The sequence below is a fragment of the Quercus lobata genome, chromosome 5, assembly GCF_001633185.2.
Source record: "Quercus lobata isolate SW786 chromosome 5, ValleyOak3.0 Primary Assembly, whole genome shotgun sequence".
Taxonomy (NCBI): domain Eukaryota; kingdom Viridiplantae; phylum Streptophyta; class Magnoliopsida; order Fagales; family Fagaceae; genus Quercus; species Quercus lobata.
In genome coordinates, this window is record NC_044908.1 from 39,719,838 (window position 1) to 39,747,343 (window position 27,506).

Here is a 27,506-nt window from a genome sequence, read left to right on the forward strand (position 1 = left end):
AAGATGGGCTTCCTGGGCCAAACCACTATTTGGGCTCACAATTTATTTATCTGGTGGGTCTGGATATCCTATCTTGGGTTGTCCTAGGCTAAGGGACCCAATGAGATCACTTTTCTCTCTTTCTCAATGTTATCTCCTCTCTATCTTACTCACTCTTTTCTTTTCTCAGAATTGCATCCCCTTACTATCCATTCATTTCTCCTATTTATAGCCTTTGTTAATGGGGTGATCATCATTATCTTCTCCCTTAGTGCATAGAAGGGTCCAATGTTGATGAACTTAAGTAGATTTTTAGGTATGAGTGGCTTTGGGAACGGTTTCCACTTCAGTAAATGTGTTTGGCAGCGGAGTTTCCTAAGGTTCTGTCGGACACTTAAATGGCGATGTGACCGGGCAATGTGACCGAGCATGTACATAGTGCCCGGAAACGGTTTCCCGAGCAGCCTATAAGCGGGGCGTACGCAGTCCGCCTTTTAAGTGTCCGGACAACACTCAGTTCAGATTGGTAGCTATTTGTGGGTTTGGGTCGGGGCTCTTGTTGATGTGAAGGTTGGACCCTTGGCCCATATCATTGATTCATGGTCTAAGGCACAATATGAACTTGGACGTTAGGTGCCGTACAACTGTAATTATCCCAAAAATTAATAAAGCTATAATTAAAAAAAAAGGAAAAAAATATATTTATATATTTTGCATTACACAGGTTATTGACTAATATATATATATATATATATATAACTAGCATCATCACACGCGTTTTGTGCGTGGGATGAGTTTTTTTTTTTTTTTTGGTCTAATGTCATAATTTTCATTTTTTTTTAAAAATTTGGATAAATTTGTTTTGAAGACACGGATTAGTGGGAGAGTGTCTTATTTTGTAGGCATTTTAAGTGGAGTTTGAGATATATTTTTACCAGGTTATCTTTAAGTTTTTTCTATATTAAACATAAAGTTTAGGGATATTTTTGAACCATATAAAAATCTATTATAAATAGTATAGATTAAAAACTTTTTTTTTTTTTGGTTAATTTCGTATTATTGTGTCACATAATTTTTAAATGTCATTATAAATAAATTGGAAAAGTCACCATTTCAATTCAAAACTTTTTAAATTGAAATTATGACTTAAGTCTCCAAGACATGATAATAATTACGACTAACAAATAATAAAAAAAAGTAAAAACTCAAAAAGTTCACACGATTTAACAAAACAAACTTGAAATAATTGATTATGATGTCTCAAAGCATCCACAGCAGTAGAGATAAAAATTTAGCTTTTTAGCTCCACCAAAAGTTACTTTATCTATTTTACCTGCACACATGCTGCAGCAGTGGATCTATTTTAGCTTTCAACATAATAAAATAATATAAACATCACAATAAAATAATATAACCACTACAATAAAATAATATATCCTACTACCCAAAAAAAACATCCACAGCACCAACCACAACAACCTCTACCACCAGTAGTCCACAGCAGGCCAAAAAAAAAAAACCAAATCTCCAATCTTTTTCCTTGACCTAAACCAACCAAACAAAATAAAAAATCACCAATCACAAAAAAGAACAACGTCGGCGAGCTGGGTCGGCAAAAGGGGTGGGTCGGTGAGCTCCATGGGTTTCCCAGTCAAGTACCCAATATCCACGAGCAAGCACTCCGATCGGTGGCGTGGGTTTGAGGCGGATGGCAGTGTGGGTCTGAGGCTGATCGGCAGCTTGGGACGGCTGGTGGGTCGATGACGTCGAGCTTCAGTGGCGGTGACTTTGACGATGAGAGATCGGAGTTGAGAGGGTGAGCTTGAGAGAGTTTCAGAAATGAGATGAGAGTGAATAAGAGACCGGAGTTGAGAGAGTGAGCTTGAGACATCGGAGTGATGAGTTTCAGAGATGAGATGAGAGTGAATGAGAGAGAGAGAGGGGCATGGTATGAAAAAAAAAATGGTAACCAGGCAGAATAAAATAAATTTTTTTTTTTAGCTTTCATAAACAGTACATATCTATCTATAGATGTACATTGTAGCAATGGAGAGCTAAAATTTAGCAATATATCAAAATAGTACCAGTGCTTTCATAAAGTTAAAAACCCCTTGAGAGAAATAAGGAACCGATTGCTACGTTGTGTCATACCAATTGTACACGGCAACTACACGCATTCGTACTTTTCCCTTACTTTATTTAGAGCATTAGCATTGGAAAATGCTAATGCCATATCTAAGGGAAATTTAGCATTTGCAACCTTAAAATCATCTACATCAGAAAATTGTAAAGGCAAGTATTGTAAATTTTTTGCAATACTTGCTACAGTGCAATTCTAAAGATAGAATTGCACTGTAGCAGTATTGTAAAAAATATATATATATTTTATCTCTACTCTCTCTCCTCTGCCACTCATCTCTCTCATTTTGTCTGTGCTCTTCTCTCTCTCTCGTCTCTGCTCTCCATTTTCTCTCTCGTTTGTGCTCTCGATCTGCTCTCTCATCTCTCTCATTTTTTTGAATGGATTTGGTCTGATGGCTCCAGTGATGTTTTTTTTTAATGGGTTTGCTCCGGTAGCTCCGGTGATGATGTTTTTTGAATGGGTTTGCTCTCTCGTCTCTGCTTTCCATCTTCTCTCTCGTCTCTGCTCTCTCATCTCTCTCATTTTTTTGAATGGATTTGATCCGATGGCTCCGGTGATGATTTTATTGAATGGGTTTGCTCCGTGGCTCCGGTGATGATGTTTTTTGAATGGGTTTGCTCCGGTGATGATTTTTTTTGAATGGGTTTGCTCCGGTTTTTGATCGGTGGCCTAGGTTTCAAATCGGCGGCGTGGATTGGTTGATTGGCGGCGTGGATCGGTGGCCTGGCCTAGGTTTTTGATCGGTGGCCCGGTTTTTGAATGGGTGTGTGTGGCTTGGCTTTGTTATTGGGTTGTGTTTGTGTGTGGCTTTGTTGTTGGGTTGTGTTTGTGTGTGGTTTTGTTGCTGGTTTGATGTTTGTGTTTGTGTGTGTGGGTGTAGTGATGGGTTTGGATAGGTTGATCGGTGTATAATGGGTGTGTGTTGTGTGTTGAACCGGTGCTGGGAGAGAGGAATAAAAATGGTTGTTGAAAAGCCCAGGAAAATGAGGCTGAACGGTTGGGAAGAAATAATAAAGAATGGGTTAAAAAATAATATTTTAATAAAAATAGAATTTTAGGATATGAAGATATTGTAAAATGATATGGTATATTGATAAAGTGATGTTTTAGGATGGTAAAATAGAATATCATTCAAATTTTTCAATATTAATACTCTTAGAGTTACCAGGCAGTTACCCAAAAATAAAATAAAATAATACAAAAAGACAAAGAACTCAAAAAGATATTTTTCTCAATGGTGTCCTACTATTTTTTACAAACAAAAAATAAAAAATCACTAAATAATTACACATTTGAATAAGTTGTTGATTTATCAATACCGTCCGAGGACAAATGGGGCCCACCTCTAACATCAAATCAGTACGAGATATGACCGGGTACAGTAAGTAAAACACGTCTACTACAACATTAATAAATCCCAGCTACCAAGTCTATCTCTCTCTCTCTCTCTCTCTCTGAAACTAAATCTGAAACAGAAACTGAAACAGTGAAACCAACCAAACAACAACCTCAAAATTTGCTCCCAACCAAAACAGATCACACTTTTATCTCTTCTCTTCGGTTTTATTATTGTCTGTGTATGGCAGTTAGCTTATTAACCCAAGAGGTATCCGACTTATGTCTAGGAAAGCCAGCACTTAGGTGTCTCTCTGTCTCCGCCAACATTGGCGACGCCCTCTCCGCCTTGAAAAGGCTTCGCGAGAATTATCTCAGCGTTTGGACCTGTAATCACGACCACGATCCCGACGCGTCGTTTAGCTCTACCTCTAAGTCCGATGATTGTGTTTGCATAGGCAAGATTTGTATGGTGGATATAATCTGTTTCCTCTGCAGACAGGACTGCCTTAAATCTCCAACCACAGCGCTGCACTCTCCGCTTTCTGTTTTGATTCCTAGGTCTCCAGCTGGGCTCGTTACGCATTTGGAGCCTCATGCCAGGTTTGTTTCTTTTTCTATTTTCTATTATCGCCCTTTTTTTTTTTTTTCCTTTGGGGGTTTAGATTTGTGATTTTTTAGATCTGTCTTTCTAATTTTTTTTTCTTTGTTTTTCATAATACTTGTGTACGGGGAAAATTATATATAAAAAGGCTTTAAAGCCTGATTCAGATTATGTCTTGAGTTTTTGATTTTGTTGGTTAAAATCTTATTAAACTTTTGAACCAACAATTTCAATTCGAATTACTCCCTAATTCGTTTTCATCATTCTGAAAATGGAGAACCCAGATTTGATTTCCTGACAATTACTTTCTCACTCTTTGACAAGTTCTCTCTCTCTCTCTCTCTCTCTCAATGGAATTCTCCGGCCTCTATGTTCAATAGATTCCAAAATTGATTTATGAATCAGCTCTAGATAAAAAGAACAACGTTTAATCAATGATAATTACTAAGTTGAATAGAGACTTTTGTGGAAACAATTTCACAAATTTTAGGATTGACAAATCCGTTTGGATACGCTGAGAACTGAAACCACTTTTTTTAAACGTATAAAAATTACTGTTCATTTTTTCATAGGCTTGATCACTGTTCATGTCCATGAACAGTATACCAAAAAAAAAAGGAAAGAAAAAGAAAAAGAAAAAGAAGAGAAAACTGAAAACGCGCAAGAGGGACAAACGTGAACGTGGACGCTGTATCCAAACCAGGCTTTAGACTTGATTGAAATGTTGTGGTATAAATTTTAATTCTTTTTTATGTAATTTTCCTTTTATGTTTTTTTGTTATTAGAAAAATATGAAAAATTATGGAAAAATGATTGAACTTGTATGGGTTGGGAATGGAACCTTTCTATTAGATGTGATTTTAAAACAAAAATCATTATAAGATTACGAATTTCTATTTCGTAATATACATATGCTAATGAACTATCATAATGATCATCAAAGATTAATAATTATCTCATTCATAAAATAATTAAATTAATCTTTAAAATAAAACCTGAATTGATGAATTAGTAAATAAGATTTTAGTAACATGAAATTTCACATGTTTATTAAGAACAAAGTCTGAAAGTGTTTGGGAGATTTTTCAAATATTTTACTTTTAATAAAAAGTTGTGTAATAATATAACTAGTTATATCAACTGTAACTTGATTGAGTGAGTGCAGGGTGCCATGAGAGCAGGATCTTATATATATGAAGATTCCAACTTTGATACTTTTTTATTCAATTTCTTCTTTCTTTGTCAGGCTAATAGCAAACGGTCATCTATAGAGAGATATAGTGTAATTTGTTTTTTTATTTACTCCTGCAAATTGTGTGTATGTGTTCTTTCTAATCCGATTTTGTTATAATTTACAGCTTGGTGGAGGCTATAGATCTTATGCTTGAAGGAGCACAGAACGTTGTGATACCAATTCAAAGTCGGAGGAACACCACAAGTTCAAGAAAAAAGCTGCTTCTCCACAACAAGCCCTCCTCCAACTCTACCCTCCACAACAACCGCGAGTACTGCTGGCTTGCCCAAGAGGACTTAATCCGCTACCTCCTCAATTTCATTGGCCTCTTCAACCCCACTCCAATCAACCCCATCAACACCCTCAATGTAATTGAGACAGAAAACATCCTTGCCATCCAATATGACAGCCCTGCCTTGGCTGCATTGCCACTCATCTCTCAGTCCCTCATCAACCATACTTCTGTTGCCATTGTGGATGCAGACGGCAAGTTAATTGGCGAGATCTCGCCATTCACTCTCAACTCTTGTGATGAGATGGTTTCGGCCGCGATCGCCACTCTCTCGGCGGGTGATCTAATGGCATATATAGACTGTGGTGGTCCTCCAGAGGAGCTAGTACAGACAGTGAAAGATAGACTGGAAGAGCGAAATTTAGGTGCATTTTTGGAGTTAATGGAAGAGGAATCGATCATCACATCTTCGTCGGATGATGAAGTTGGTGGCAGTGGCGGCCACGGGAGGAGTGGAAGGTTAGGTGGGTATTCGGCAAGGCTGGTGAGGAGGTCAGAGGCTATTGTGTGCTACCCATGGAGCTCATTGGTGGCAGTGATGATTCAGGCACTTGCACACCGGGTGAGTTATGTGTGGGTTGTTGAAGAGGATGGAAGCTTGGCAGGGATTGTTACCTTTGTAGGCATGTTGAAAGTTTTCCGGGAACGTTTGAAGTCTATGATATAGCACAAAATGATGAGAATACAGAATTGCCAAATCCCAACTATCTAAAACCAGCTAGTAACCGAAAAAGAAAAATCTAAAACCAGCAAATACTTTCTAGTAATCAAATTGTGTGGACATTCAGACATTGTGAACCTTTCGTGTACTTCTTATAATAAGAAGCATATGCAGGTGCTATATTAAAATAAAATAGCTGTTTTTTGTTGGAGATATATGATCCTCTATTATTATTATTATTATTATTATTTTACAAGATAGAAATTTACTTTAGTCATAAAGTGTATATGGGTGTAAAACTATTTTTTGGAGACTTGAACTCTGACCTTTATCTCTCACATCTCATAAGTACATACTTGTAGAATGAATATCACACCAAGGGTCCGTGACGATAACCTCTATTAATTAAAATTTAAATGCTATGAAATTGAGGTGGGACAACATGAAAGTCTGTTTTACTTTATTTTAACAATGAATGATAAGGAAATAGTTATTTGAATATGTGGCTCAAGGGGCATACAGGCCGAATGGTGTGGAAAGGACAGGCATGCACTCGAAGTTCTTAATGACATGAGAGAGACACCATAGATGAAACGAGATAATTGTCACAAAGATGTGGTTCTCAATATGTACACCTAAGCAGCAATAGTAGAAGTCAATGAAAATAAAAGATAGGTTAGATTTGGTTAGATTAGACGTCGACCAAAACAATATATATAGGTCAGGTTAATGTGTATCTTATGGTGTACATTAATTATTTATTTTAGAAAAAAAAAATTTATAAAAAATTGAAAAAATTGTCAAAATAATGAATTACTATTTCGTTTTTTCATAAAAAATTTCTTAAAATGGATTACTAATATATGTGCTAAGGTATATGTTAATAAATCTCTCTCACACGCGCGCATATATAATATCTGGACAATTCCAGATAAATCAATGATGATGTAATGGAGAATCCACAATAGGATTTGGGTTGTATACATCTCTTTAGTCTGTCAATGCGTTAGGATCTAGACAATACTTTAAGGGTAGGAGTTTGTATAAATTTACATACATATTTTTGTTAAAAAATGATGTCCAATTAAAACCAAAAAAGTGATAAAAAAATAATCACCTAAATTTATTAAAAAATAAAAATCATGTCAAAAAAGAAATCACATCTAAAAAAACAAAAACAAAAAGAAAGCTAATGAAAAAAAAGAAAAAGAAAAAATAATATGAGCACTGGACGAAGCCTAACCAGTAAATCAAAAGGAAAAAAAAAAGAAGCAACTTCGAGGAGGAAAAAAAAGCAAAAAAAAAAAAAAAAATAGTGAAGAAAAGCAACATGGATGAAGCCCATGTGCAACTGCATATGGGTATTTTCGTCTAAAAATAATGCCCAATTTCTGCCTTCAATTTTTTCCGTAATTTGGGGAGAAAACTTTTTGGTGGATCCAAGGAGCTAGGGATGGCAATGGGGCGGGGTAAGTCCGAATGATGGGGTTTTTACCCCCGCTCGACATGACGGGAAAAATTTTCTTACCCCATCCCTGCCCCTTAATGCCCTGCGAAGCCCAACCCACCCTATAAAACTCTAGTTCTTGTTAATTTGCTTACAACTATTACAATTGTTTTAAAAAAAAAAAAAATTGTTTTGTTAATAAAAATATACTTGAAATTATCAATAAATTTATCCTATCAAATCAAATTAATTTTTAGCAAAAATTGAATAATATTGAAAGTTCAAAAACGTGTACAAAGACACCTTTGAACGTTTAGACCCCCAAATAACAACTTAATCAATTCAAGCAATATGTCAAACAACTAGTGTGCGGAAACTTAACATATGCTATCAAACGAAATTGATTAAATACTATCTAAGCCATAACAGATTAATATCCACAGCAGATAAATAAAAAGGCAAAGATAGAGAGGAAGGAAGATGCAAACACAAAGACAACACGCGATGTGTTATCGAAGAGGAAACCGAAGCCCTCGGCGAAAAACCTCTCCGCCGCCCTCCAAGCGGTAATCAATCCACTAGAAAATATAGTTGGGATACAAGGACAGCAATAGACCCTCCAAGCCTAATCTACCCAGTGCACCTAAGCCCTCCAAGCTTCTTGCTCCAACGAGGTTACGCCGAACCTTTTTCTTTTCTAGCTTCCCGGATTCCGCTACTAGACCGTAGCATCAACCAATGAAGATTGGTTCCTTCCTAACTGCTTCCCAGAAATCCAAACAGCAGTCTCACAATGATGATGATGGTGAGAACCTGGTTTGGTATAAAGCCTCTCAAGGATTTGACAATGGAGAGGAAGATTGTTGAGGAATTTGAAGAGTCTCTAAGGTATAGATTGTGTGTGAATCAATCTAGTTTTTCTCTAGGGTTTCTCTCTCAAAATTCTCTCTGGAAGCTCTCTTTCAATCATGGGTAATAGGGGTATTTATACTGGAGTAGAAAGGAATGTGAAACGTCAGGTTTTTACAAAACAGGGGTGGCTCGCGGCTTGACTAAGTCGCGAGATCCAGTCGCGAGATAACCGTATGGCCAGTTGTCCTGTTTTGTCCTGTAGTGCTCCAGCTAGCATGACTGTTCATCTTCCAGCATGCTTGGCACGTGTGCAGCTTCTGGCGGTTTGCAGCCGCGAGTCACCCGCGAGTCCCAGCCGCGACACTCTGTTTTCTTGCACACTCTTGAGCAAACTTCACTCTATCTCACTCACTACCCTTACATCAAACCCACCTAAATACAGGGTTACTAAATGCTGAATTACAAGCAAATTTGGCACGGAATGAAGCCAATAAGATGGTTGAATAAATTCAACCTTACAAATATTATTTAAGTATTTAACAAGACAATATCACAACAAAAACAAAAATATCATAATACAAAATCAATGATTCAATTGTATATAAATTTGTTTATAATAAAGACAAAATAAAATGTTAAAATTGGTACCTCATTTCCAATTTTGCTAGAGAAAAAAAGAGGCAGAAAGCCTTGTTGGATATAATAAAATAAGCTAATAATATGTTTGTTTAAATAGTAGGATTTTAAGATATACAAAATTTGCAATTTAACCTTTATCAATGCAAGGCAATGCAGGAATGGGGCAGAGCGAGGCAAAATTACCATTCCTACGGGGAGAAAACACTTGGCCCCTACCATGTATTTCCTTCCTCCTCATCTAACCAAACACATTCTAAAAAAGTTTTCATTCCCCTTTTCTCTCCAAAGTCTGTGAGGGTAACTCTCATAAACCTCCTCCTTTTTTTTTTCATGTCAAGGACATTTTGTGTTTGTGTACCCACCCTCATCGAGCACACCCTAGATGCACAATCTCACCTTCAAGAACCATGGATGGTGTAATCGCAATACTCAACCCTTATGGAAGTGCCCATGAGGCCAACCATATGAGCATAACTCTCAATGCCTTGGGGGCCTAGGGCTTGCAAATTGTCAATTCAACAAGTTATAAACCCGAACAATTTCTAATAGAAATGGGAATTTTTTTTGCCAAGAGAAGTCAAACTCACCACTGATTATTCAAATGAAGTTCACACCTTTGATTTTTTTTTTTTTTTCTTTTGGGAGGGGGGAGTCGTCCTTACAGCATTAGCATTGGATGTGTCCAATGCGGCATTAACTACAGTGCATTGCTACAGTAGCGATGCCAATTTAAAAAAAAATTTAATATTAGCAGTGCAATTTAGGCTGTAGCAATGCCATCTGTATTTTATTATATATTTCTCTTCTCTCTCTCTTCAAGTCGCTCTTTCCTCAAACATCTATCTCGCATGCCTCTTTCCTCTCTCCATCTTGAGCAACGGTGACAGATTTGTTGGTGGCGGCAACAATGGGATCAGTTTTTGTTGATCTTGGACTTCTCTCTATCTTGAGAGACAACATTGGATTGATTGGTGGGGTTACGATTTGGGTTGATTGGCGTTGGTTGTAGTGGTAGTTGGGTTGATTTTGGGTGGTAGTGGTGGTTTGTAGGGGTGGTGGTGGTGGGTTGTGGGAATGGTGCTGTGGGTTTTGAATTTTATTTTGAATTTTTATTTTATTATATTATAGGATTTTTTTTAAAAGTTATTTTAATGTGTTGTAAATAATGTTAAAATAAAAGATGAGATGTATGGTGTATTGTTAAATGCTATGCTAAAATAGGTAGAGTAGACATTTGGTGTGTTAAATTAGCATTTGGCATAGCACAGCCAATGTTAGTGCTTAGGCAAATGCAAACTGGAGTTATTGCTAGTCAAACTGTGCAAAATTTCATACAATTTTTTGAATGCAAATAGAAGCTGTTGCATGTCAATTAAACCATGAACCTGCACTACTTTACAGTGCAAAGTCAGATTTGATAAGGAAATCCAAAAAGAACATATTAGCTCAACCTGTTTTATTAATCTGAGATAATTTTTTTATTTAAAAAAAAAAAAACAAAACTTTATTTCTACCGAGTTTGATCAGCGATACATAGATTTAACTTAGAAAAAACCAAAAAGCATTTGCTGGTAAAGAGAGCAAGAAGAAAGGATTTCTTTTACATTTTACATCAACGTTATTCTTAATATTATGTGAGGATGGAAGAGGCTATCTGAACCAATCTCCTCTTCTAGACCCCACAAAAGTGGGAGATTGGATACAACCTTTATGGAAGAGGCTATCCATCACTGCATTTTGCACTCAAAAGATGGAAAATAGAATACACGCGCAAATAGTGATGCAGTAATGAGAAGATTGAGTTCATTCTTTCGTTGAAACTGACTAGTAGTGCCTGAAGCTAAGCTCAGATATACATGTTGATAGGGCTTCTCTTACTTGGAGATTGTTGGTGTCCATCTGGAGTGCATCTTCATATAGCCTCTTTGCCTGCTGCAGTAGCTTGACCTTATCTTTACTATTACTCAGCCGTAAGCGAGATCTTTGCTGCAAAGCCACACCCCATCTGAACAGAGCTGCAATTCACGCATAAGATTAAAGTAGAATGTCATACTCAGTTGAAATAGCGTCCTCATAGTAGATGTAAATGGCAAAAGCAAGCTTTTTGCATCTTAACTGAAGGGGACTTTATGCATCATCCACAGTAAGTGGGAATGCTCTACATTTTCACTTCAAGGCATTTTCTGAGACCAGAATTATGAAATTGCAGCCAACCAATGAGACACAAAACCCATTCAATGATTTGTTAGAAATTTACACAGGTGTTACTACCTTTTCTCATTTGGAGCTCAAGGTATTGCGTAATTGTTTTTACTCTCTCTCTCTCACTCCTCACAAGATATCTTTTCGATGCTGTGTCCATAGATTTTTCTGTTTCAGTGTAATAAATATTCACATCATGCTTATTTGACTCAGGGAAAAACATAACATACCATCAGGTGCATAAACATTGCCTTTTGACATCATAGCATCAAATTTATCAATTGCTGCCAAGAACACTTTGTCAGCATCAAAAGCAGCTTCCTGAAATTTGAAAAGATTCAAAATTTCAGCAGCAGCATGTAACAAAATATTGGTTATCAAATCAAACTAGCTTCACAAGCAATCAAAATCAACCAAGCAGTATGGTAATGTAACCATATATCAGTCTAGAAAATATATTCCTCTAATTTCTATGCCAACTCTTTATAGTAAATAAGAATGCCTACCGGTCCAATATCTGCAATTAATTGTGCACGGAAGGAGAGAGCAAGGCCCCAATTGTATAGTGCCCTTACATCGTTCCCATCAATTGATAATGCCAGCCTATATTTTCTGCCAGCTTCCACAAGAAGTTCTTCGCACTCTTCACACACATTAACAAGGACAGATGCAATTTCATCTTTACTAGTGATCCGATCATCTAGTTGCTTAAGTACTCCATTTTGTCTCTCAATAGGTAAGGGACCGTGTCCGGAAAGAAGAGTTCTTCTCAATGCACGAGTGATCTTCAATTTTAGTTCTCCATGAAGAAGATAGGTGTTGCCTAATTGGCCAACAGCCAACAAACTCATTGGCTTCAAAGCGATGGCTTTGGAGAGTAAATTGGCGGACCTGTACAATATGATCTCCACACGCTCTTCATCATGCCTACTCCTTAAAAACTCCTTTGCTTGTTGCAAAAGGCCATTCGCTTCTGTAAGATACCTATCAAACATCACATCATCTGAAACCTTTGGAGATGAAGAGGAACCAACCTCACCCTCCTGTGAAGACAGGAGATTAGTCATATGGGAATCGTCTTCCTGATTAAACCTATCTTCTCTAAATTGAAACCTGTAAGTCTCATTGTCGCTCTTCTCCTTGTTTAGAGAAGTCTGGTAAGCTTCACTGGATTTCTTAAGCATCTGTTCTTCCACAAAAAATGCTTCAGTTCCCATATGTTTCATACTAACTCTAAACTCCTCAGAGTTAAACAAATTATCTTGAGATTCCCACATCTCAGTCTTGTTATCACGACCCATCTTCAACGAAAAACTACGATTATTTGTAAACCGCAAACTGTTATTTCGGTAACTATACTCTCTGCCGTCCATAAACCTTTTAGCACTGCCGCCCATCTCCCCTGAACCAATTCTCCCGTATTCTGAGCCAATTTGTATTCGTCTACCTTCATCCTCATCCAAAGCAGTTTTATTTGATGAATTTCGAGATGCATTCAAACTGCCATTTCCTTTATTATTATTAACTAAATTGAAATCACTTTCGTCAGCTGTAGAAGTCGAAATATTTGCCTGAGTTTGATCATTTACAACGCTCTCTACAGTCTCAAGCTTGCCGTTATCTTTCACTTTATTAGGCTTAGAACCAACCAAGTTCTCTCCAAACAAACCTGAAACAGATTGCAACAACTCAAACCCAATTTCACCAAGCTCTTTCTTTCTTCTACTTGGCTTCTGGTTCTCCACTAACACAACATTAGAGTTCCCCACATTATCAATAGAAGCCTCAACAACATTCCTCGCATTCAAAGCTGATAAACTAATCGATTCCATCACATTTACATAATTTTCCAAATCACCTACTGTAATTTCATTATTGTCAATAGCTTTTTGTATATCATTCTTTAAATTATTAACCTTTACATCAAAACGATCAAAAAAATTCACCAAGTTCCTCAATTTCTCAGTATAAACCCTAAAGTTTTCCTCTTTTGCCTTTCTCTTACCTCCATTTACACTCACCTCACTGAAACTCCCACCACGAACAAACCCAAACGAAAACCCAATAGCAAAAACCAAAACAGAAGCTGGAAACACAACAATCGAAGAAACCCTAACCCTAGAAATGGCCAAGGCACACACAAGCCCCAAAAGAAACACAAATATGTGCTTTCTATCATCGATCCCTACAGAAACCAGGAAATTACGAAACTGATCCGACTCACCGGAGCGCTCCGAGTCGCTGAAGAGTTTCAGCTCGTCCCACCCGCCGTAACTCGCTGAGGCGGAGGTACAAGAAGCGCTTGCAGAGCAAATGATGTGGGTTTCGTGGCTTTGAAGCCATTTTCGGCGTGTAAAACGAAAAAGGCTTCGGCTTTCCCGAGAAAGTGAGGGAAAATCAAAGAGAAATTTTGCGGGTGAGAATTTAGGATTTGAATAATTAATAGGATTTACGGAAATTAGGGTTTGCATTGTGGGGATTGTAACTTTGTAAGTCGGACTTCAGAGAGGAAAATGTTGTACGACCTATCATCTACTGCAACTCCGAGTTGGAGTTCCACGCAGGCACTCAAGCTTTTCAATTTTTTTTTAAAATTATTATTATTATTATTTGTAAAAAAAAATGATGGGATAAAATTGACAAATGATTTGATATTAAAAGAATTAATTTAGCAGATTATATTATTACCCCTCTCAATATATTAAAATGATACCTAGAGGTAATTACCTGTCCCTAAATTCTCCAAACTACTCCCTAATAATTATTTATCATTATTTTAAGCAAACAAACAAGTGAGAGAATATACGTCCCATCAAAAAAAAAAGTGAGAGAATATACGTAAATTGATCTTCATAAATTTTAACTCAAATACAAATACACGTTTTTCCCTTAAATATAAATATAAATATATATATATATATATATATATATATATACAAATACACGTTTGAAATCTGAATTCCCACCATCTCACTTTTAACTCCTATAATACTCTTTTACACTCACAACTTTAAAAAAAAATTAAAAGATAGTAAAAAAATTACTAAATTTAAAACACTCATTCCCTATTTTTAATTTTATACCTTAAAATTAGGAACATACTTATTTTCCTAATTCAAGTAGGTTGGCTACAGAGAAAATAAAAGAAGCCCTCTCTCTTCTACCCAATGCCCATTGACTCGTTCATAGGCTGGCAAGAGAAGGTTGTGGAATGTGGACAGTGGTAGTAAGGTGTCCTTGTTGATGTACTCCAGTCACTCTCACTCTCCAAGTAGTCGAATGAGATGGGACTAGAGTAACCCCATCACATTTGAAGTGCATCAATTTAAGTTAGGTGAAAATGGGAAACTAACCATAACTTTCCAACTATATAGTTAGTAGGTCTGGTTCAGAAACAATATAATTTACTAACATCTCGAGTCTCAAATACTCGATTTTAGGCCTATAAATCGAGTCTTTGAGGCTCGATTTTCCCAGTTTGATGTGGCCTAATTCCACGTGGAGTACACTTGGAACTCGAGTCTCTAAGACTCGATTTATGTGACGTGGCCATCTGGGTGTGACGTGGTTGGTCCACGTGGAAAAACGGGAAACCGAGTCTCTAAGACTCGATTTCAAGTTGGGTTTTTTTCAAAATTAACGCCTCTCACACAGATCAGACACTCTCCACTCTCACCCACCCTCTCTCTAACACAAAGCAGACACTCTCACGCTCTCACTCACCCTCTCACTCTAACACTGAACCTCAGCCTCTCTCACTCACTCACCCTTTCCACTCTCACTCACTCACCCTCTTCTCTCACTTACTGTTCTCTCACTCTCAGTCTCCACTATTTCACATTCATCGCCTTCGCCAAAAGATTTGATAAAGCCACAGCATGGTGTACAAAGCTTTGAGTTCCTTCAGTGTCTACGCGGTCTCTCAAAACTAAAAAAAAAGGTGAGTCGCTTTGTACAAAGTTCACTATTTGGTTGCCGAGAAACAGTGGGGAAAATCAAAGAAACTTTGGTTTCACCAAGTTTTTTTCTATTTTGGTTTTTTGTATTGAATTTCTAATAGAACTGTTAAAAATGATCGAAACTTTATTGTTTTTTGAGTTTGAATTGGTTTGTGGGTTTGATTTTTTTTTTTTTGGTTTTGTTTTGCACTTTGTTCTGTTCGTGGGTTGATATCAGGCAAATTTCAAATTTCTATCTTGAACTATGCATTGTTCTGCAGTGATGATGTTAGGGTTTGTTAACTGGGTCTTTGTTAAATTAAATTGTTGATGTTAGGGTTTGTTAAAGTTGATGATTTAGTGTTTAATTGGATCCATGTTACTGAAAGTTTGATGACTTACTTCTTGCTAAATTTGATAATGTCAGAAATGATATTGTGTTTATTAATGTAATATTGCTGTAGTGTTATTTTATTTGATTTTATTTGCTAAGTTCTTGCCTTGCCTGCATTTATTGTGTTGGGATATTTTATTTGATATTGAATTATTGTTTTGTTTACTTCTGTCATCTAGTAAAAAGCGATTGTGAACTCTAGGGTTGCAATTTAGACTTGTAGTAGAGTGTATGTCAGTTATTTGACAGAGAATGTCAAATTATGGCTCTTGCTATGTGATGATCAGGCATGATATTAGATTAGATCATCAAGTTATGAAATTGGTTGGGTAAGAGAGTTTGAGGTCAATGATAAAGACTGACTGTACTTTCTTGGTTTGGAGGGCATATGCCCTTATCTAATTTCAAAATCAAGGCATTAATATACAGTCAAATATACCATATACAAACTCAAATTTACTCCAAATTATGGAGAAAAGGAAGCAGATAAGCTGGCAAAAAGATTTCCTGGATCATGAATAAAATATATATATATATATATATATATATCTTTCTCCTCACTTTCTAATTTATATAAATATATATATATATATATATATAAAGTGGTTAATATAAACAAATATTTTATCAAGAAATATCATGACAAAAATTCAATGCAAGCAACACTTTCTAAAGCAATTATATACACTAAACAACCAACTAGAGAGTGAGGAGACCCTTACCTGACATAAGGATGTGCAAATGTACTGCTGGGATTGTATGAAAGTGAGAGGGGGAGTGAGAAAGGGAGACTACAATGAATGTTGGGCTTGTATGAGAGTTAAGAGAGGAGCAATGTTCTGCTTCTGAATGTCTATGAGAGTTAAGAGAGGAGCAATGTTCTGCTGCTGAATGTGTATGAGAGTTGAGAGCCTACAATGAGAGACCCAGACCCAGACAAAACCAGATGGGACCTAGACATGACCAACCCACGTGGAGCAATAATTGACCACATTTAAAATTCGAGTTTCTGAGACTCGGTTTCACTTTTAGCAAACCGAGTCTCTAAGGCTCGAGATCCAAGTGGTGTCTACGTGGAATCTCAGCGCACAGAAATCGAGTCTCTAATGCTCGGTATAGAACTCGAGTCTTAGAGACTCGAGTTCTAGGTGTACTCCACGTGGAATTAGGCCACATCAAATTGGGAAAACCGAGCCTCAAAGACTCGATTTATAGGCCAAAAATCGAGTCTTTGAGACTCGAGATGTTGGTAAATTATATTGTTTCTGAACCAGGCCTACTAACTATATAGTTGGAAAGTTATGGTTAGTTTCCCATGTTCACCTCTAAGTTAAGGTAAAGGAGTTTGCTCCACCTCTTGGCGTGGTAGGCCCAAAGAATTGAACAACTGCAGCTCTAAAAATTAAAACGTAAACTCTCATTTTTGCAAAATAAGGCAAGCGTCTCGTTTGGTGCATCCACTCAAACATATGTTTTCAGTTTTTAAATAATATTACACTTATTTTCACACACTTTTTCACCTACACATATTTCTACATATGTTTTCAAACACATGTTTTCAGTTTTTAAGTGCATGTACCAAACACCCCCTAGATTTGCTACTTTCTATTTGTAACTTGTGTATTTATGAATAATGCAGAGATTTAAAATTATTTTACAAAAAAATTTACAAACTGTTGATATAGTAAATAATTATTGATAAATGAAAAAACGATATTAATAGTAGATCTAGATGAAAACCAATAAGAGGTTAGTCATATTAACATTTTGTTAAAATGTCATAAAATAGTTTGTATTTGTAGCATTATTAGTATATTTATAAGCCAATACACTAGTAAAAGACATCACTTTTGTGGTGCTGTAACCCATAACATATTGCCATGTATGCAAATGTTGTAAGACCATGGTTACAAAAAAATGACTTTAAGACCGTCAACAAAAAATTTCGCAAAATTTATTGATTCCCACCGTCACAAAAACATAAATGTCCCAATATCCCCACATCATTTAAATCTTGCTTAAGGCTTAAAAGTTATAACCATAGTTATTAGAATTAATTTACTAATTCAGAAGCTAGTACCCATATAATATGTGATACAGAAAATTATAGAATACTTCGGGAGTACCATAAAAGTGTACTCTCTCCCTTCCACATAAATTGTGGGTCCTACCATAAATTTAATTAGTGAGACCCACAATTATGTAAGAAAAGAGAATACGCATTTATGATATTTCGAATTTTTAATAATTACCACAAGTACAAAATATTGAATTTTTTTTTTTTTGAGAAAAAAAAAATACAAAATATTGAATTGAATGAAAGAAAAAAAAAAAAAAAAAAAAAAAAAACATATCATGGCTACCCATCAACTATATTATAGGTATAGGAATTGTAAGTATTGGACTATACATAAATATATGGTTTGAAAATTATAAAAATTATGGAAATACCTAACATTTTTATTAAGTTCTTTGAATTTTTTTTTTGTTGCTTTTCTTCACTGATGTCATATTTTTTTACTTCTCTCGTCTATATATATATAAAACCGAAACTTTTGAAGCTCCCACAATTTTCCACGTCAGCACAATATTTAAATTAAATTTTCCACCTCATCACTGTTTTCTTTTTCCAATGCAAATTAGACTTCTAGCCAAATAAGGACACTCTCCCACCGCCTCTACTCTCTCCTATTTAAGAATTGCTTGCGTAGAAAACCTAAGACCTAAAAACTATTCGCGGAGAAGATGATGTTTGAGGACCCTCACCACAAAGTGAATATTGAAACTGACATCTTTTTATAAAGGTTGGTCAATATCTTATATTTATATGTATGGCCGTTGGTCACCACTATTTTTTTATTTTATTTATTTTAAATTCTTTTTATTTTAGATTTTATGATTAGATCTGCTATTATCTTCTTTTGCCGCAACACAATTTTCTCCTTAAAACTTATTTTTCTTCAAGAATTTTTTTGAGGGCGGCTCATGCTTCACAATTCACATATTCCACTTATGTATTGGACTCCTCTCCTTCTTCGGTCAATGCATCAAGGTTAGGGTTATTTGATTTGTTCAATAAAAATTATAGATTTGTTGCTTTTTCTTATAAGTTTGTCAATTGTTGTTTTGTTTATTTAATTGCTAGGCTTGAATCTTTTAATTAAATCTTCAAATTTTTTTAACCTTTTAAAAGTTTAAATATTTTGAATTTTAACATTTAAAAAGTAACTCATATTTCTCTAATATTTCTATGTTGTGTAGACATATTTTTTTTGTTTATTATATTTCTCCATTGTGTAGTCACATAATTTTTGTTTTGTTTTAATAAATTCTTGGCTCAAAATCTTCTAATTGTTTGGTTTACATATGAATTTTTAAGTTCATTTTTTGCAATACATTTAATTGTCTGGCCAATTTCAATAGTAGAAAAGCTATAATCATGGATTCCCTTCTTTCTATTGTATTTCTCTATTGCGTAATTAATATATATATATATATATATATTGTTTTATTTCAATACTTTTGAAGCTTTGAATCTTCTGATTTTAAAAAAAAAAAAAAATTTTGGCCTTTTGGAAGTTTTAACATCATAACTTTTGGGTTTTATTTTTTCTATTATCAGAAATTATCTAGAAGATTTCAATGAATATCCATGGATTATTCTTTTTGAGGGTAACCCATCTTTATCTTATATTTCTATTCCTAACTTTTTTTTCCTATATTTTTTCTTTAATTGTCCGTGTTTACGTCTCTTTTGTTTTTCTTATTTTTACTTTCATAGCGTATGTACATGTTGTGTATGTTCTTTGATTCTTTCTTTAATGATTTTTGTGTGAGTATGTGTCATCGTATCTGGGTACTTAGGCAAAATCTATAAAGACTAAAGATGCTTTTTTTTGTAATGAATCCTGTGTTTTTCATGACTTTAGTGAGTCATATTCTTAATGATCGAAATGGTTTTGTTTGACGTGGATTTTGTTCATATTGGTTTCAAAGTTTATTTCTTGGCTTATATTATAGATTGTAATATATTTATTCATCAAACTGTTTAGTTGAGTTTGTTTTCGAAATTGTTTTCAGTGTTGGACATTTTCTTGAAGCATGTTGGTATCATATATTAAAATACTGTTAAGTTGATAATAATAATAATAATAATAATAATAATTGTGGGGCCAGGGAACTTATGATCCGGCCCACGCTCTACTAGGGCCTAGGGCTCGTGCCGAGGAGGGTATTTGCCGAGGACGAATGGGGAATGGCCGAAATGCCGGGGGCACAGCCGAGGATGACCCTGTCCTCGGCACTCCAAGACTTCAAAGGGAAGGGCAACATCTCATTGAAGGCTGCCCTCAAAAAGCCCCCTGAAGGAGATGCGAGTAGAATGGGACCCACGTGGGGGTACGGTGCGAAACTAGTTCAGGGTAAATACGTCCCCTCTGCATTAAATGCACCCGCCAACGTCCTAACCATGTTAATGAGAAAAGACACCTGGACAGGGTGACTTCGATTATCGTAACTAACAAAAAGCAAGGGGGGACAGCTGATGAGACGGGTACTGAAGTAGGCACCTGCCTGATCAACAAGTGGAGGGCTAAGATCAACCAAGAAAGGCTATATAATGTGAAGGTTGATGCGCCAAGAGAGTGAGGGGGGGGGGGGAAGGGCCAAGAACCAAAGCCTCCCAGACCGCCTTAAGGAGAAAGACTCCTCGAGCGAACACGGCCTAATTCTGTACGAACAAGACGACTAACCCGAACTACCGTCTGGTGACCAAGACCTAGCCTTTCAAACCCACGCTCTACAAATGATATTATTTGGGCCCTCTTTACGTACGAGCCCAACATTATCTTGGGATCGTTACGAATCGAGTCCCTACAATTGGCGAGACGGATAGGAGGGTTTTGAGGGGCTATTGTGGGGCCAAGGAACTTATGATCTGGCCTACGCTCTACTAGGGCCCAGGACCCGTGCCGAGGAGGGTATTTGCCGAGGACGAATGGGGAAAGGCCGAAATGCCGGGGGCACAGCCGATGATGACCCTGTCCTCGGCACTCCAAGACTTCAAAGGGAAGGGCAACATCTCATTGAAGGCTGCCCCCAAAAAGCCCCCTGAAGGAGATGCGAGTAGAATGGGACCCATGTGGGGGTACGGTGCGAAACTGGTTCAAGGTAAATACGTCCCCTCCGCATTAAATGCACCCGCCAACGTCCTAACCATGTTAATGAGAAAAGACGCCTGAACAAGGTGACTTCGATCATCGCAACTAACAAAAAGTAAGGAGGGACAGCTGATGGGACGGGTACTGAAGTAGGCACCTGCCTGATCAACAAGTGGAGGGCTAAGATCAACCAAGAAGGGCTATATAATGTGAAGGTTGATGCGCCAAGAGAGTGTGGGGGAGGGGGGGGGGGGGAAAGGGCCAAGAACCAAAGCCTCCCAGACTGCCTCAAGGAGAAAGACTCCTCGAGCGAACATGGCCTAATTCTGTACGAACAAGACGACCAACCCGAACTACCGTCCGGTGACCAAGACCTAGCCTTTCAAACCCACGCTCTACAAATGATATTGTTTGGGCCCTCTTTATGTACGAGCCCAACATTATCTTGGGGTCGTTACGAATCGAGTCCCTACAATAATAATAATAATAATAATAATAATATAGTTTAATAAATGTTTGAAACAAATAGCTGTTAACAAATGTTTTAGCTATATGATTTTATTTTACAAATTCAATTTTGGTGTTGTAGTAAAATAAACAAAGATTAAATTATATATTATACTCAATACATTTCCCGTGTATCGCACGGGTTAGCGATTAGTTTAATTTATATATGTGCTTTTTCTTTTTTTTGATTCATTTATATATGTGCTTTGAAACTTGGATTACTGTAATCTAATATAGTTTTGGTACGGTGTAAATTACAGTAATATATAAAGTTTTATTTTGGTATGGTTTTTATTAGTGAGATGCTATTCATCGTCTTTACTTTATTTAATTTTGTTTCTCTCACTAAAAAAACCAAAGAGAATTGTATTAGCATAATTTTCTCCATAACAAAACTTCATTAATTGTTTTTTGAACTCATTAGTAAGCCAAGTTTCAAAACACATAAATAAATTAAAGAAGAGAAGTAAAAACGATACGATGAAATCAGTGAAGAAAAGCAGTTAAAAAAATCAAATTACTTAACAAAAAAAGTTAGGTGTTATTTCCATGTTTCTATAATCTTCACCAATCGAAAATTTCATCATCTTTCTTTTGCCATTGCAACCTATAATAACAACTAGTAACAACGTGTTAAAAAAATATTCAAAGAAAAGTAGAGAAAACTAGAAAAAGACATAGAAAAGGAGAAAAGTAAAGTGTATATATATACACACATACATACACCTAGTCTTTTTCTCGCCTCTCTCTCACATACATACATACATGTTATTATTTGCTCTCACGCACAGCATGCACTCTCACCCACCCTCCTCTCTATCACTTTTCGCTTCTCACACTTTCACAAATCTCTCGTCTCTCATCAACAAATTAGCGGAGGTGGCTGCTACTGCTCGTACTTTTCTCCTCATATTCAAAGCCTAGTCAGAAAGACGAGAGAAAGAAAGTGGGGCCACCACATTTGATTACGTAGTGAAAAGGTGTGCTGGATTAGTGAACGATTAAACAATTTTAGTCTTGATTGCTTCTCTTGATTAAACAATTTAACCTTACAATTGCTTCTCTCCTCATACTCCCACATTTGATTACATGGTGAAAATGTGTGAGGTATCCACGCAAACCCAGAATGTTTTTTGGTCTCTATCAAGTAAGGGTTGTATAATGCGTGTTTAATTATTTCAAGGACATAGAATATTTGGGGATTTATTACAATGACTCAAAACTAGTAGTGGAGTTTTTGGTATGCTGGCCTAATTGTAAAACTTTTTTTTTTTTTTTTTTTTTTTGAGGGGAGCCTAATTGTAAAACACGAGACAAGACATACGATAATAAAAAATGGCTTAATATTAATGACAAAATTAACAATAAGTGCAATTAATAAACTAAAATCCATTTTTATTGAAGCACTTAAAGAAATTAACCTTTTTAAATAGTTATCATCAGGAAAATAAATGTTCAGATTATTTTGATTCTAGGGTTTGCTTACGCAAAAAATTAATTAGTATCTTGATTTATTATCAGAAATAGACGTCATAGGTTACTCTCTCTTAAAAAAAAAAAAAAAAAGATTATTTAGATTCTTACATAATAATAATAAAAAGTTTAGATTATTTTGACCGGGGTCATATTTTAAAAGGGGGAGCTTGTTTGTTAAAATCAGATCAGCCCATGATTTTAGTTTTGGTCCAAGTGAGAAAAGGTGGGTCATTTCGTTTTAAGGAAAGTTGGAAACTGTGGACGTTCGTATGAAAAGGGCTGGGCTGATCTTATTCGTTATTAAAGGTGGGCTAATAAGTAACCATTATAGAATGTTGTAGTGCTGCTTCTTTATGTTTTGCCCAAACTCACAGTTCCTTTACCCCTTTTCGTCAACACTAGAAACTAGGTCCTAAATGCTTATATAGTTACAGACATTCAAAGGCCAAATATTCATTATGCAACAAATCAAGCATAGGATAGTGAGAGATTAGAGATAGGGTGTTTGTGGTTCGGTCTGTGTGAGGGCTATTCATGTAACTGAGAGGTATTCTGAATTTTGAGACTTGGGAGTGGGTGAAGATGATGGGTAATAAGTAAAAGATTGAAGTTAAATTTATTCCTTCATTTAAAATTCCAGCACCAGAAGATTTGTTTAGGCAACTCATGGAGAAGCACGTATAAGGAGATTTGGCTTGGTACTCTATCATTGCAGGTTAGCAGCTGAATTATATGCTTCCCCAATGCAGCTCAAATTGCTTCAATTTTTGCATCATGTGACAAGCTACTGAGTTCTCCTGTTGTATGAATAAATCTTTGCTTCTATTTAATATTGGAATGAGTTATGAAAACCAGATGCTAAAATTGCAATGTTATGCGTTAAGATATGATCCTTCATAGTTCCTAGCAAAGATATGATGCTTATGAGTTGATGTGGACCAAAAATTTTCCATTTGAGTTTCTTTACATGCCACTGTTTCATCCAATTTTTCAAGCCAAAGTTAAAATAGTGACACGATAGAACTTCAATGGTGCAAATGTGTGCCAAGCTTGAAGTGTGATTAAACTAAGATAAGAACAAAAAAGGGCAACTAAGCACTATTTTTTTGGCTCACATGATAGAAAGCAAAGAAGACAACAAAATAGCCATGCCCTTAGGTAACTCTTACAGCCTCAGACAGATTACAAGGAGAGAAAAAAAAAAAGCAGTAGAATTACACATAAGACCCCATTTAGCAAGAGCATTGGCAGCTTTGTTGTGGCCCCATCTGATTGAGTGATCAGAGGAGCACCTAGAAGATCTGCATGACTTAAAAGTTTCCACCTGAATGTCAACTTTGGATATGTATCTAATGTGCTCCAAATTTTTGATGGTAAAGCTATTGCACTTTTGACAAACTAGGAGAGAAAGTTTTTTTTTTTTTTTTTTTTTTTTAAATAAATATTTTCCTAATGAAAAATTTAGGATCAAAGCATTCTAGTTGGTTGTTGAATGTTCTTGAGTTTTTTTCATATGTTTTTTTGTTTTTTTTTTCACATGTTTATGCACACGCTATATTTTTTTTTTTATCTAAAATTAGGTTAATTATGTGAAATAATATGGTAGTTCTTAACTTTATTCAACATGCTCACATGCTAGATCTAGAGCAATCACCAAATCACAATGTTTATTCAATAATATACTTGAATTTATGATCTCATCACTCATGCACATTCACTAAAATTTATCTTTCAATCCAAATGGCATCTTGAATAGAGTGGATTTAGGGTTTATCACATGTACACACACATTTCATTTCAAGCAAGTTTTCAAAAAAAAAAAAAAATCAAGCAAATAACATGTCACTTTTACTTTAAAGCGATAATATGCAATTGATTGATAACATGTTAGTTGTGTGGATGATGTGGCAAGATCATTATTGGTCACCATAGTCTAGAAGATCAATTTTATCAAGAAAGGTAGGTGACTAATACCTTCTCACCTTGTAATTTAGTACCAGTTTGGATACTGTTTTTTCCACGTTTGCATCTGCGTTTTTTTTTTTGGGAAGTGTGTTTCTATGACTGTGGTGGTTTTTCAGTGGATCTCGTGCACTGTTCACGGGACTCACAAACCTCTTTTTTCAACAAAACTTTCATTAAAAATGGGTCCCACGGCACTATTCACACATTTAAAAAATTATTTTGCTACAATATTTTCAATTTTTAGCAAAACTAGTCGCTAACCTGTGCGATGCACGGGATAGTTAAACAAAATTTATACACATTCACTTTTATTGGTACAATCATTTGAAAATAATTCTAACTAATATCCAAATGTAAGAGACACATTGATTTACTATTTAAAGTAGCCTTCTGAAGAATTTACACATATTGTGCAACTGAGCCTTAATTTCTCATCAACAATGAAAACATGGAAAGAAAATAAAAATTACAATAATTAATTCCATTATCTTTCATGCTATACTTTGTAATTGTACGGAATTAAGTCAACTCAATTTAAGTAGTTATAATAAAATTGGCTTCTACTATTCTCTATTCTATAGAGATATGAACATATTAGATTTTTCAAACAATTACCGGTATTGCAATAAAATGATTTATTATTAAAAATAAGAAACAAAGAAAATCTTTCTATAGCTTAAGAAACAAAATATACTAAAATTAAAGAGATAAAATTTTCGGAAGACAAAATATTATAGATAATTTTAGAAACAGATTATACACTTAAAAGGGTTAGTAATTTATATCACTTACCCCCCACTATTAGTATACAGACACCAAGTGTGGTTGTCGTAACCCTTTGAAAGAACCTTCCCCAATTGGACCATATATATATATATATATATATAAAAACACCCAATTAACAAAATTGATCCAAAAGGGTCTAAAAAGCACACAAAATCAATTCAAAAAACAAAAATATGAGACAAAGTAATTACTTTCCGCTGCCAATGAAATCGTTTTTTGTATTGATGTTCCAAACTGCAACACCTATCTCTCTAAGGCCTTCAATTAAAGAAAACACAAACTTCTCTTGGAATACCGGAGTATTATGACCATCTATACACACACACACACAAAACAAAATCAGCATAACTCACTATAACTCTATAAAAACCTCAAAAATATAAAGAGAAATTAGAGGGGTTGAATTTGATATTTACGTTTGGAGAGAGAGAGTTTGCAGAAACTGCGACTTTATATTTCTTAACTTGAGAGAAAGGTAAGGTTGCTAGGGTTTTGAGGTGTTATAATGTTTTTATTTTTATTTTTTAAATATTGTGCTGACGTGGAAAATTGTGGTGCCAGCAGAGGCTTTGATTATATATATATATATATATATATAGATAAGCAGGATCCAAACAGACCCTTAATATGCGTTTGGATTGCGTTTCTCCATGCCACGTTTATGTTTTCCTTTTTTTTTTCTTTTTTTTTTTAATTATTATTGAGACCTGCGTTTCACGTGGGACACAATACTGTTAGCAGATCTCGTGCACGAGACCCATTACCTCTTTGACCAGCAAATATTTCACAGGAATGTGTCACATCAATGGGTCCCGTGCACTGTTCATGTGACCCACAAACCTCTTTTTTTAGCAGCTTTTTCATTAAAAATGGGTCCCACGGCACTATTCACACATTTAAAAATTATTTTGTTATAGTGTTTTCAGTTTTCAGCAAAATAAACGGTATCCAAACGGATCCTTAGTCTCCGAACTTAGATTAAGAGTTATTATATCAATGCTTTATCCATTTACATGTCAATTTTTAAAATGAAACTAGGATCAAAGCTATGTACCTTTTTCTTGGATTGTATCTAGGACTAAAGCCATGCATGTAAAATCTTAGTTATATTCAAATTGAAGTACAATTTTCAACCAATAAAAGATGTTTATTTCAATTATGGTTTTATTATTTTTCTTTTTAATAAAATAAGTAGTGACTTTATTGTAAAACTCTCGATCTAAAGGAAAATATAATCAGTCAAATCACCATTTTGAAAGGCCCCAACATGACTCCACTAATTTATGCAGGTTTGGCCTAACTTTCGAACAAGTGGGCCAAAATGGCAGTCTCTCACACCTATAAAGAGAAAAACTCAATGTAGCCCAAATAGTATTCACTCCTTATCTCTCCGTTATCTAGTTTCAAATTTAGATATTGATGTATAACTCTTAAGAGTCCTATTTTGTTATTGCTTCAAATTTTGCATAGAAAATATGGACCCAAACACTTGCAAATTAAAGGGAGAGAATGGCTTGAAGTAACCACTAGTGTGTGTTTGATGGGAGAGCCTTGATGTCTAAGTCAATAACTCAACATCACTTACATATGGGGTTCACGGCAAAATTCTAATAGATGTTAACAAAAGGGCTACATTGATGTTGATTTGATGATGAAAATTAGAAGTTTTCATAATAAGGAACCGATTTAAAAGCAAAGTCAAACTTAGATGGTATAAATAGAAATTTATCCATATATATATAGTTCTTTTTTTTTGAGAATCCCATATATATATAGTCCAATTATCAAAAGTTTGAAGATATATATATTTTTTTTGAATCAAGTTTGAAGATATTCAAAAAGAGTTTAAACTAATTCTATAGCCTATTATAAGGTTTGGTTTTTGATAAAAAT

At 35.4% G+C, this 27,506-nt stretch overlaps 2 protein-coding genes across 2 annotated transcripts; one reads left to right on the forward strand and one right to left on the reverse strand.

The window, feature by feature from the left end:
* Positions 1-3,542: 3,542 nt before the first annotated feature.
* On the forward strand, positions 3,543-6,463 carry LOC115992352 (CBS domain-containing protein CBSX5-like). Its single transcript, XM_031116532.1, has 2 exons — positions 3,543-4,060; positions 5,420-6,463. Exons 1-2 carry the CDS (start codon positions 3,702-3,704, stop codon positions 6,252-6,254), a joined length of 1,194 nt encoding a protein of 397 aa, XP_030972392.1. The 5' UTR covers positions 3,543-3,701; the 3' UTR covers positions 6,255-6,463.
* A 4,213-nt stretch (positions 6,464-10,676) lies between these two features.
* On the reverse strand, positions 10,677-13,961 carry LOC115991755. Its single transcript, XM_031115656.1, has 3 exons — positions 11,895-13,961; positions 11,619-11,709; positions 10,677-11,201 (listed from the first exon to the last, which is right to left on the reverse strand). The coding sequence occupies exons 1-3, from the start codon at positions 13,857-13,859 to the stop codon at positions 11,011-11,013; spliced, it is 2,247 nt and encodes a 748-aa protein (XP_030971516.1). The 5' UTR covers positions 13,860-13,961; the 3' UTR covers positions 10,677-11,010.
* Between the last annotated feature and the right edge of the window lie 13,545 nt (positions 13,962-27,506).